Source organism: Sarcophilus harrisii, chromosome 4 (assembly GCF_902635505.1).
Source record: "Sarcophilus harrisii chromosome 4, mSarHar1.11, whole genome shotgun sequence".
Classification (NCBI taxonomy): Eukaryota; Metazoa; Chordata; class Mammalia; order Dasyuromorphia; family Dasyuridae; genus Sarcophilus; species Sarcophilus harrisii.
This window is the reverse complement of record NC_045429.1, coordinates 117,698,326-117,711,257: the sequence shown is the minus strand read 5'-3', so window position 1 is coordinate 117,711,257 and position 12,932 is coordinate 117,698,326. Positions and strand designations below refer to the sequence as shown.

The window sequence follows — 12,932 nt, the reverse complement described above, 5'->3', positions numbered from 1 at the left end:
CTTCCCTGATAAGGTAAACTATTGGGTATAGATTATACATATACATGTATAATCATGTAAAACATTTCTAGATTCAAGAAAACTTATTTTTTAAAAAATGAAAAAAAGAAAGTGAAAAAATAGCATGCTTCTTTCTGCATTCGAACAATATAAATTCTTTTTTTGTGAAGGCATATAATATGCTTCCTTGTGAGTTCTTTGGGATTGCCTTGGATCTTGTATTGCTAAGAATAACCAAGCCATTCACAATTCTTTATTGTACAAAATTGCTGAACATTCTCCTAGCTCTGTTCATTTCATTTTGTTTCAGTTCATGTAAGTCTCTCCAGTTTTCTGAAATTATCCTGCCTGGTATTTCTTATAGCACAACAATATGATAATAATCCATCACAATCATATACCACAGCTGGTTTAGTCATTCCCCAATTCCCTGAACACACCCTATACCCCAGTTTTACAGGTAAGCCTATAGGTACACCATGTTACCTCCCTAGTGCCTTGTGCATTCCCTCCTATCCATCCAGGTACTTTGTAATGTGTTGTCTTTCCCCATTAGAATTTAAGATCCTTAAGGGTAAGGATTATCTTGCTTTTAATTATATCTTCAGCATTTAGCATTGTTGTAAATGAATTTTTAGGAAAACTTAATGGATTCCATTTTGTGCTATATTTGCTGTCATATAAATGTATTGAATGTCTCCTTCAGGACTTTCATTCCCCCATTCACTTTACAGTTATGAAAGAAAATATTAAACAGGACTTTAAACAGTTCCAGGAACTCATCCCTTTCCTCTTTATTCTATCTGATGAAGCCTATGGTAGGGGCTTAATAAAAGTTGATTAATTATCTTACAATTACTTTTTTATCCTATACTAAAACATCAGTCCAGTGTAATAGCTCTAGTCAAGGACACATTTCCTTCCTTTAATAATAATGTAAATATTCTTTTTCATTTGGAAATGTGCCTTTCCTTGTCTACCTGCTTTATCTGATCTTAACCCAAACTTTTCTGTAAGTCTGTTTATATGACCTACCTGTTCTCATCCAAACTCTGGGTCATATAGCTCAGAAGGAGAAAATGTGATTTGCATTTGCTATACAAACATATATATATATATATATTGATGGTGTGTAGCATATTCTTGAGTAGATAAATAAACTGTAATGTACTTCTCTCTGTAACATGTGCTGGCTTATTCATGTAGTGACTAGCAAAGAGCTGAAAAATTATTTTAACGGCCCAATGCCTGACTCATAGAAGTACTTAATAAATGATTTATTTACCACATAATATTATCTATCTCAAAGAAAGTGTACATAATGTTTAGACATAAGACTTCTATGTACTTTATTAGTCTTTGACTTCTCTCGTTTCTTAATATTTATCCCTATTCTTATATACTTTTTGCCATTCTCACTTATTCCTATGTTTGCATTAAAATGACCAAGTATCAAAGTATATAGGACAAGTATAGAGATGGATCTATATATGCAGTGTCCCTCTTGAATTTCATAACTAACTGCCTTTTGGTTATCTCAAACTCATATGTCCAAAACAAAATTCATTTTCTTTTCCCCCAATATGAAAGCACCATCTTTCTCCCAGTCAAATCAAGATCAGATCATCCTGAACTCATTCTCACTCACTTCACATATTCAAAACATGGCCAAATTTTGTTCATTCTTTTTTCACAACATCTATCATATACATTCTCTAAGCTTATATAACAATCACTCTGTCTCAGGTGCTCATCAATTTTCACCTAACATATTGCAAGAGTCTTTCAATGGATTCTGTGCCTTAAGTCTTTTCCTATGCTAATCCATCCTTTACTCAGGTGACAAGGTGGTTTTCCAAAGTACAGATCTGACTATGTTACCCCTGTTTTCAGTGAGCTTCAGTGGCTCTCCATTACCTCTAAGATCAAAGATATAAAGTCCTCTGTGTGCAATTTAAACTCTTCATTACAAGGTTTCTTCCTACCAGTCTTACTTTTAGCTTCATTCCACAAGTTCTTATGATTCAGGTACACTGGCCAAAATGCTGTTCCTCAAGCACATAACATACTGTCTCCCATCATTGTCTATTTCTCATGCCTGGAATGTACTGCCTCCTCATCTCTCCTTTTTAGTTTCCCAGTTACCTTCAAGACTCAATTAAAAATCCTAGCTTGTGCAGGATGTCACAATCCCTCCAGCTTCCAAGATTACCTTCCATTTATTTACTCTTATACATACATAGTTTTTTTTTTACATGTATCCCCTTGACATGTTGAGTTCCTTTTGGGAAGGAGCTATGTCTTTGTGTCTCTTTGTATCCCTGGTGTGTCTACTTCTTGATACATAGTAAGCATTAATAAATGCTTGTTGCCTAATTTAGGGAACTTCCAGATGAGGAAACTTGATCTGGTAGTACAAGTCAATACCTCAGCAACTTAATCTCTTAGAATGTTGGCTAGAAGAACACTTAAGATATTGCCTACAGTCGCAATCCAGTATTTATGATTAATTTGGAGGGTGTTACTTAGTTTTTCACAGAATATCTCTTTCTCTTCATCATCTACAAAAGATGCTAATGCGTTTGTTATTGTTATTGTTAACTCTTCGTGACCTCATCTGAAGTTTTCTTGGCAAAGATACTGGAGCAATTTGCCATTTCCTTCTCCAGCTCATTTTACAGATGAGGAAACCGAAGCAGACAGTTAAATGACTTGCCTAGGGTCATACATCTAGTGTCAAAGGTCAGATTTTAACCCATGAAGATGATTCTGTCTCCAAGTCTAACACTATATCCACTTTGCCAACTAGGTGTCCTTTGTTAATGTATTAATGGCAATTATATATATATTTTAAAGTTTTTTAATGATGTCTTTTGTATTTATATGATTTTAAAATATTAATTATATAATCATATAATTTATATGACATTAATTTCCTATTCATTCTCACCAATCGCACCATCCCTGTCTAAAATCAAAATAAACAAAAAGAAAGAAAAGAAAAACAGTTCAGGCAAATTAATCAACACATTGCATCTGACAGGATTCCACATCCATATTCCCCCACCCCTTCAGTGAAAAGAGGGGGATGCTACAATTTTCATGATAATTCTATTGCCAATGAGAATCAGTTTTGCCATAGTAAATAGGGAACCAACCACTGAGCTTGAAAAACCTGTACTCAAGTACTTCCACTGACACATAATGGCTAGGTGACTTCAATGAACTCTCAAATTATAAATTGCAGAACAAGTGTTGATCTGCTTTGGTAGGACCATCCTGGATTTTCTCTATACTAATGACATTAAAGTCCTAGTTCCCTTACCTCTTCCCTATACCCCCTTTCTCTCTCTAACACACACACACACACACACACACACACACACACACACACACACTTTTGCAAATATTTATCATGAACATTGAATACCAGATGATTAAACATTCTATGAAACTATGTTACTATTGCCTTTGGGCACATAATAAAACCCAATTCTTCCAGCTCTTTTATTTGCCCTCCACCCAAAATCTCTGAGCCTTCCTTCCATTTAGTTATAATTTGGATCTTTTTCTGATTTCATTTGTAATAAGACAATTAAAAATAATACAATTCAATTCCTCCCTTATTTTATTCTTGGTCTTTGGACATGCTTCTCCTACTTTGATTATAAAAAAATAAAAAACTATCCATACATAAAGTATATAGCCAGTATATAAGAGAAATTATATTAGAGAAATATTAGAGTCATATTGACATTAGAGAAATATTAGAGAAATTTCTGGGCCAGATGTCATGGGATGAGTTGGTTCTAATATGGAAATTAATCATAAGGAATAGAAAAACAGAATGTGGTTGCCCACTCAGCCAGGTGCAGGAAGCTTGGGTTGTGCTGCGTGTTTCAAAAATCTTGGGAACAAGGTCAATCCTGTTTGCCTCAGTCCCCAAAACAGACTTTGCTACTGGACAAAGTTTCCATTGTTTCTGGGCAAGCTTTCCACAGGGTAAGGTACAAGGCAAATATGCCTTTTTCTCAACCAAATCTTTGTATTGGATACTCCAGTGAGTCTGTGATCCTAACAATCAATCAATCAAAATTCATCCATTAAGTTCCTCCAAGAATAAGCTCATTACTTTTAATCTTATCATCATCCTACTAACACTAGCCTTGACTGATATCATCTCTCTCAGTGTACTCTCCTTTCATTAGAAGACTGTACCTTCTTTTATAGAGGGCAGAAACTGCATTTTCAACTCACTTCACTGCATATGCTGCTCTCCCTAGTTTCAACCCCATAGAACATGATTCTTCCCTTTTTTACCTATCCCCTTTCCTGTCTCCTTAAAGACATGGGCTGTCTTTATTAACTTAGCACAATGCTTGGGTTTAATAAATGTTTATTGAATTGGATTGGATTAGTACATGCTAAGTGGTAGAAGAGTGTGTACTTTAGCATTGGATCCACTAAAAATAAAGATAGCAATACATATATTCTTCCTGATCCCATAGGGTATTTGTCCATTCCTCTAACTAATCCAGTCAAATTTCTGGGGATTTTATTTATCTACTCTTCTTTGGCATGGATATCAATGCATGGAAGCACAGGCTCTTGCTGTGTGACCAGACCAGTCAATCTTTTTTTCTGGTTATAAATTTTTCTGTTAATATCCTTTACATTGTTCTCTAATTAGATGATATCATGGATAGGGTTCTAGGTCTGGAATCCTTAAGATCTGAGTTGAAATCCATATTACATAGGCCCTTGGCAAATCATTTGACCCTTGAGTGTTTCCGATTCTTCAACTGTAAAATGAAGATAACAATACCTACATCTTAGAGTTGTGAGGATCAATAAGAATACTTATAAAGCATTTAGCACAATGCTTAGCAACAGCTGATGATCAATAATTGCTTGTTCCCATCCCTTCCCTTCTATAGCTGGCTATTTTATATTTTCTTGATATCTGAAGGCTATTGAATAACATTAACTTTGTTTTTGTCTCTTTCTAGGAATCTTGTAGAATCTTAATCTATGCATGCAAGATAATTTATTAAAGGGGACTCTTTAAAGCTACATTTTATTCTGCTCTATTCTCTCCTTCTCAATATTTAGTCGTTAAACAATAAGAATTATATTGTCTGCATTTTTCCAATGGTGACATATGGCTGTGAATAAGGTGGGACAATGGAGAGAAGAACAGTGAGCATAGTGGTTGCTTGCAGCAATTCCCAAGATGATTAGAGAAGTACTTTCTAATTGGTTTTTAGTCTATCTTTCCCTGGCTCTTTATTGAATGTAATTTTTATTGTATCATGGATTGAAAAGGAAACATTTACTATCCCTGCCTTTCTACATTTGTGAGGCTTTAATGCCCTAATATGTGGTCAATTTTTTGTGTAGGTGTCATGCACTGCTGAAAAAAAGGTATCTTCCATTATTGTTCTATAAGAAATGATCAGGAGGATAATTTTAGAAAGGCCTGGAGAAACTTACATGAACTGATGCTAAGTGAAATGAGCAGAACCAGGAGATCATTGTAGATGACAATATCAATATTATATGATGATCTATTTTGATAAACGTGATTCTTTCCAACAATGAGACGATTGATACCAATTCCAATGATCTTGTGATTGAGAGCCATCTACACCCAGAGAGAGAACTGTAGGAACTGAATGTGGATCACAATATAACATTCTCACTCTTTTTGTTGTTCACTTGCATTTTGTTTTCCTACTCATTTACTTTCTTTTTTTGATCTGATTTCTCTCTCTTTTTTTATTAAAGCTTTTTATTTACAAAACATATGCATGAGTAATTTTTCAACACGGACCTTTGCAAAACTTTCTGTTCCAAATTTTTCCCTTCTTCCCCCTACCTCCTCCTCTAGACAGCAGATAGTTCAATCCATGTTAAATATGTTAAAGTATATGTTAAATCTAATATATGCATATATATATTTATGCAGTTATCATTCTGCACAAGAAAAATTGTGATTTGACTTCAAAGCTTAAAAAAAGAGAGAAAAAAAGGTATATTCCTTTCTGTCCCCATTTAATTTTCTCTAGAGAAATTTTCATAATTTCATAATTTTCATAATTAAATTTTCTAAGATTCTATTAATTTTCTTGATCTCTTTCTTGTTTTTGATTAGATTTATCTAATTCTGAGACAGAAGGTTGAGATCCCCCCCATTAGTTTAAATTTACTGTTTATTTCTTCTTGTCCCTGGCTTACCTTCTCTAAAAATTTGGATGCTGTAACACTTGGTGCACATATATTCAGTAACAATACTACTTCATTATCTATGGTACCCTTTAACAAGATGTAGTTTCCTTCCTTAACAAGATCATAATAAATTTTGCTCCAACCTTTTACCCTTACTCTGTATGTATTCTCTGTTTCAAATGCATTTCTTGTAAACAACATATTGTAGGATTATGTTTTTTAATCTACTCTGCGACTTGCTTCCCTTATATGGGTGCGTTCATCCCATTCACATTCAGTTATGATTATCAGTGCTGTAATTCCCTCCATCCTATTTTCTCCCCTGTATATAGTTTTGTCCTCTCTTTCCACCGTGTCCCTCCTTAACAATGCTTTGTTTTAACCCTTCTAGTTCTCAACCTGTCTTTCCTTTTATCACCCCTCCTCCCTGCTCTTACCCCTTTCTCCTAGTGTTTCTGTCCTTGATTGGAGAAGTAACAGTAAAGAGACGTATGAGCAGAATAGGAAAGTAAACGAGTGGGGATGGATAGCTATCCCACTGGGCTACACTGGAACCCACTTAATGTTAGAGATCAAAGGTGTTAAGCCCCTGTAAGAGGAAGTCCAATGGAAGAAAAGAGGTCTCTGGGTTGTGATCTGCACCAGTGGGGGGTGTACCTACATCCATGAGTCCTCTGCAAGAAACCCTTCCTAGTTCCTCTTAATGTCAGTACCTTCCCCGGATAAAGTTGCCTGCAATTCATCTTCTTGCGTGTAGATAGTATTTGCATGTTGCTTTCCCAATTAGACTGTCACCTCCTGGAGGGCAGGGACCGTTTTTGTCTTTCCTTTGTATTCAAAGTACTTAGCACCGTGTTAGACACAAGCTGGGCTTGGATACCTACTTGCTGACTTGACAAATCCATTAAAGGGCCAACGTGTACTTGTTTGGGTGCAGAGACTCCCCCCACTGCCTTCATCAGGGCAAGCGCTCAATTAATTTGATTGGTTGATTTGGCTCTGGCTCCGCCCCATCCTCAGGAGGAGGGGCGATTTTCGGATCGCGCATGCTCAATCTGGGCAAGGAGCCAGGGTGGTACGTTTTACGATTTAGAGGGTGGGGGAGGCGCTCCATAAATTTTCTCTATGATGAATCCCGAAGGAATTGGATGCAAGAGAATCGGGGGCATTTACACAGAATGGGTAGATGAGACAGTTAGGAGACAGAATTGCCACGAGGCTGCCGCGTTTATTCTTGGCATCTGGCAAGGTTTCTGGGAGGAAATCACTGAGCATGAGCGGAAATCGTGTGTTATTTTTGTCGACCACAAGGACAAGCCGCCGTGAAAATAGCTTTTTCATCTTTCTAGTTTCATTCACGGTTAAAGGACCAAATACGCACGTACAGATAGACAAAGGACTTATGAATTCGAACGGGTATCTCATTGCCCCATGGCGCCCTAACTTCCCATAGTAAAGATGAAGACGACCAAACGGGAGAATACTTCCGGGTCGCCGTGTGCCCTGGTCCAAGATGGCGGACGAGGCCACCCGGCGTGTTGTTTCCGAGATCCCGGTCCTGAAAACGAACGCCGGGCCCCGGGATCGCGAGCTGTGGGTGCAGCGACTCAAAGAGGAATATCAGGCTCTTATCCGGGTTGGTAACGATTCCTCAGTCGGTGGGTTGGGGTAGGGAGAAGGAGGAATAGGTTCTGCGGGAAGAGACTCCGGACGGAAGCTGCTTCCGGTTGTCTCTTTTGGGGTTCCCCTCTTCCCCAGGACCCTAAGATGCTGTTGTTTGGGGGAGATTGGAAGCGTGGAAGAGAAAGCGACGACCTTCCGAGCCACTGGTCTTGTGAACCCGGGGGGTCGCGCGCATAGGCTCAGCGTTAGCGGGCCCCGGCCGGAACGTGACGTGTCCCTCCTACCAGGCGTGTGCCGAGGGCCGCAGATAAAGCCTCCGCCCTCCTCGGGGCTCCCCGGCCTGCGTTTCCCCGGTTTTCTCTGGCTGAAGCCCTGAGTAGCGTCCGGGGAGCGCAGCAGCCCCGGGCGGGGCGCGCCGGGAGGGAGTGGAGGCTGCGGGGAGATGACCGATGGGCGGCCGCCCAGCGCTCCTTCCGTGGCCCGATGATCAGCTCCACACCTGGCCGACCGCCGGGAAGGCCTTGGGCTTGCCCGAAACAGCTCGTCTTTCCCACTCCTGAGCGGACTCCCCTGTGTCTGTGCAGGGCGTTGCCCACCAGCTCCACAGACGGACTCTTTCTTCCCCCGTTCTCCGGCTTGCTAGTTGTGCACACAGAGCCTCAGCCTGCTCCCATTTCTCTGGATTCACAGCTCTCTTGCCTGGACTATTCCAACGTCCTTCTAGTTTCCACACAGATAATGTTGTGCCTCAGTTCTCTTTAACTGTTCTGACTTGGTTTCCCTGAACTAGTTTCCTTTGTCTCAGTTTCCTTAACTGTTCTGTCAGATCCCCTTAGTCGTAAAAACCCACTCTGGTCCATTAAGATTGGGAACCGTTTACTCTAAGGTTATAAATTGCTAGCAAGACCCTCCCCTGTTCTCAAGAATTTACAATATCCCTCTAAAATATTCCAAGATACCTCACTGACATCTTTTTCTCTGGGTACTCAGACATCCTGTCTCTGGGCTTTTAGGATTTACGGTCTCCCCCCCATCCTGACAGAAGCTTGGTTCTTTGTTTCTAAAGAGTATTTGAATTGGGCAGCTCCTATTGATTCCTGGATTCTTTGAGATGACAGCCCTGGGACCAACATGGTTTCCTTGGTCCCAGTATATCTTTATCTCTATCTGACTGGATAATTTGAGATGAGAGTCCTGTCCAGTCAATTATACTCTCCAATTAATAAAATGCTGAAAACTCTCTAATCTCTCCTGCCTCAGTTTCTCCGGCATTACAATAGCCAGCCTAAAAGGCATATTCAGCTAAGCCATCTCTCTCCTCATTCTCTTCAGGGACTATTGCTCTGAGATGTAATAGAGTTCTCAAGGCTGGCTGTCCAAAGGCCCTTTCTTGTTATTCCATTCACACTATAGTGATGAACAATATTAATGATCAAAATATTGTTTTTTAAAATATCTGTGATATAATGATTTTGTTTATATATTTACATAAAGATATAACAGCACCTTATATAGCACCTACTATGTTTCAGGTCTATTAAGCACTTTAGAAATAACTATTTTTATCGCTATATATAAATAATTCCCAATAACTCCAGGAGAAAGGCACTATTCCTGTCTTAATGTTTCTGCAGTTGAGGAGTCTCTATTGAAATAAATGAAAGCTAGGCCCTTCTCTAGTAAAACAAGTAGCTGGTGGTGTGTTAAGGGACATGTCCCAGTTATATATGTCTTCCTGACTCCAGGCTCAGTCCCGCTATCCCTTGGGCCACCTCAGTATTATGTTTTAGCCAAATTGTTTGACTCTTTGCACAGACTTTCCTCATTCCTGGAAGTCTCCTCCTTCACCCTCACTTAGATTCCCTAGCTTCTTTAAAGACTTAGGTGTCCTTTCTTACTCCAGGTCTCTGGTTAGTGGTGTTTCCTCCTCAAATTATCTTGTAATTGTTTATCTGTGTAAATACTCTCTTGTGTATAGATCCTTAAACTGGAAATCAGGAAACCTGGTTTTCTAGCCTCTGCTACATTCCTAGACATGTGTCCTTTTAGAGCCTTAATTTTGCAGTAGTTTGATAGTGGATCAGATTGCCACAGGTCTCTGTGTACTTCTGTTACTCCTATATTCAGCTCTCAAATTGATCTTCCTTAAGTGCAGGTCTGACCATGTCACTTGGTCTTTTGGTTTCTTTAAAGGAAAAAACCTCGTCCCTTGTTCTTCAAGTATACAGAGCAAGGGAGAGAATAACCCATATTTTTAGTACTTCTTGGACATTTTCTCATTTATTCCTCAAAACAAAATGTTAAAAATATTATCATCTCCATTGTACAAATGTGGAGTCTTGTAGGCAGAAGATTCATCCATGGTCAGATAAGCTAGTGAATAGAACCAGGACTTGCACCAAAATCGAGTAGAAATCATGTTAAAGATCCCCAGTCATCTGCTCCGTTTGATGGGAAGTCAACTTACATCTGTCTGAGATCTCAGCCTTTGGCATGGTCAAAGGTGATTCAAGTCAAGGCCAGAGGAATTATTAGGTTATTCTAAGTGACTGTATAGTCATATTTCTCCATGGCAAGAAGAGAATTCTCTTTCCTCCGAGCTGCCTCAGTGTTTTCTAATGAATACTTTTTGACTACTTGTTAGTAATTTTTTAAACATTCCAACTGAATATGGGCTGGGCTAGATGGCCTTTGAAATGCTTTCCAGCTTTTAAGTCTCTGATCCTATAATCCCTCTGTACCTTTAGTATGTGGAGAATAACAAGAATGCTGACAATGACTGGTTTCGACTGGAGTCCAACAAGGAAGGAACACGGTAGGCATGGCCTTTGCAGATGGGTGGGGTAAGGGTTCTTGAGTGGGCAGTATTATGGGTCTGGCACCCCAGATCTCACATGGAGGACTGTTTTCCCTCTTCTCCTTCCTCCCAGGTTTCTATTTTCTCCCAATTCTTACCCCACAATGGTCTTTTCAGGCCTATAGCCCAAGCTAAAGAATCTGTGTGGGATGGGTAGAAAAGAGTGGAACAGAAATAGGTCCGAAATCTTGGAATTTATTTCAGATGGTTTGGAAAATGCTGGTACATCCATGATCTACTTAAGTATGAGTTTGACCTCGAATTTGATGTGAGTATGGTGGGATAGAAAATATGGTGGTGGGGGAAAATTAGGGGAACCCTCAATATGCAAATTAGCCTCTTGGGTTAAGGAGGTTTATGAGAACTGAAGGGATGAAATTTGGATTTGAGGAGATAAAGATACTTTGGGGGCAAGCATTGCTAACCAATAACCTACCTCCATAGCCAGGGTTATAGAACTCTGTTTGGAAAAGGTTATAACTCTTATTTTTCTAGATCCCGATTACATATCCCTCTACTGCGCCAGAGATTGCTGTCCCTGAACTGGATGGAAAGACGGCAAAGATGTATAGGTTGGAACTGATTTGGAAATGGGAAATTTTTGGGAAAAGGGAAGTTCTTTAACTTACATTTTGCCAAGGATGGGATGAGGAAAATTGATTGGCCTTTATCTTGGCTTGATTTACTAGGCAAAGGAGGAACATTCTCTCCATTTCCTTTCCTGTTGCTATTTTACCTTGTAATTTGGGAGTTTTAGGTTTTCTCACTTTCCTCATCTCTCCCTCAGGGGTGGCAAAATATGTCTAACAGAACACTTCAAACCCTTGTGGGCTAGGAATGTGCCAAAGTTTGGACTGGCTCATCTCATGGCTCTGGGGGTAAGTGTGGTGGTGGTATGTGGTGGTCTCTATTTGTAGATACTATGTATATAAATAGGTGTCCTGGGAAAGAACGGAGATGGTGTAAGGAAAATAGCTGAGAGTTAAAGGAATACATTCCTCCAAGGAATCGCTCATGATCAGAATTTCTAATGGGATCAAAATATGTAGTAAAATTTCTATGAATTCTTTACTCTGTAGTTGGGACCTTGGCTGGCAGTAGAGATCCCAGACCTGATTCAGAAAGGGGTGATCCACCACAAAGAGAAGTAATGCCTCTGCTTGAATTTCTGATATATTTGGCTCCTGCCTCCTTCAGCCACCATCATGTTCATCCACCCAGCTGATAAAATGGCCCTTGCTCTGCCTTTTGCCATGAAGTTGCAGTGAGTGGGCCTCTGGGATTGAATTGCTACAAATAAGTGTGCTGGGACTCATAGTCTGGCCTTGTTTGGAGACAGGGCTGAGAGCAGCAGGCAGACATTGGGACCATGATTTCATCATTTTCCCACTACTTGGAAAGATGTGAGCATCCTGAGAGGGATGCAACATGAAAATTTGTGTCATCCCTTCTGTTGGAGGCAATAGCTGTGTCCTCCTTAAATAAAAGCTGCTTCCCCTGGCTCCTGTGTCTTATTCATTTTTGCTTGAGGAAGAGGGAGGGCTGAGGGAAGAAGTGTCAGCAACTGGGAGTGGACATGAAGTGGGCAAGGTGCAATGGCTGCCTCTGACCTAGAGGATAAAATATAAATTTTTCAGCCTAGCATTTAAGATTGTTCATTCTCTAAAACTACTTTAGTCTTAATACTCCCCCCCCCCCCTTATGTTAATAATTTCCCCCTTATATTCTGCATTCCAGGTAAAATAGACTATTAACTGATCAGGATCATTCTGCCTCCACATGTGTGAAAGCCTTCCCCCTTGTCTAAAATTCACTCCTTTCCCTGTTAAAGTCCTTCTGTAGAATCTTTGTAGAGAAACCTCAAAAGTCAATATATGACAAAGAAAAAGTACCAAAACCCACAAAAATATAGTTTATTTTTTGTGGTGGCAAACAACTAGAGAATGACCATCATCAACTGGGAAATGGCTTGACATTTGGTATATGAATGTAATGTTATAATATTGTGTTATATAAAGGGGATGGTTTCAGAGAAACTGAAAATATGATTGAACTGATGGTTAACAGAACACGAACAACAATATTCTAAATACAACTTTGAAAGACTTAAGAACTCTGATCAATACAATGACCAACCAGAGGATGCATCAGTGACGAATTATGCTATTTACCCCTTGATAAAGAGGTTATATGCTTAGACTACAGATTGAAACTTTTTTTGAAT

At 39.4% G+C, this 12,932-nt stretch overlaps 1 protein-coding gene across 1 annotated transcript; it reads left to right on the top strand.

Annotated features, from left to right (window-relative positions):
• The first annotated feature begins 7,394 nt into the window (after positions 1–7,394).
• UFC1 (ubiquitin-fold modifier conjugating enzyme 1) lies at positions 7,395–12,210 on the top strand. The gene is made up of 6 exons (XM_003769632.3): positions 7,395–7,864; positions 10,599–10,666; positions 10,913–10,976; positions 11,204–11,280; positions 11,496–11,586; positions 11,788–12,210. The coding sequence occupies exons 1-6, from the start codon at positions 7,742–7,744 to the stop codon at positions 11,857–11,859; spliced, it is 495 nt and encodes a 164-aa protein (XP_003769680.1). The 5' UTR covers positions 7,395–7,741; the 3' UTR covers positions 11,860–12,210.
• Positions 12,211–12,932: the final 722 nt, after the last annotated feature.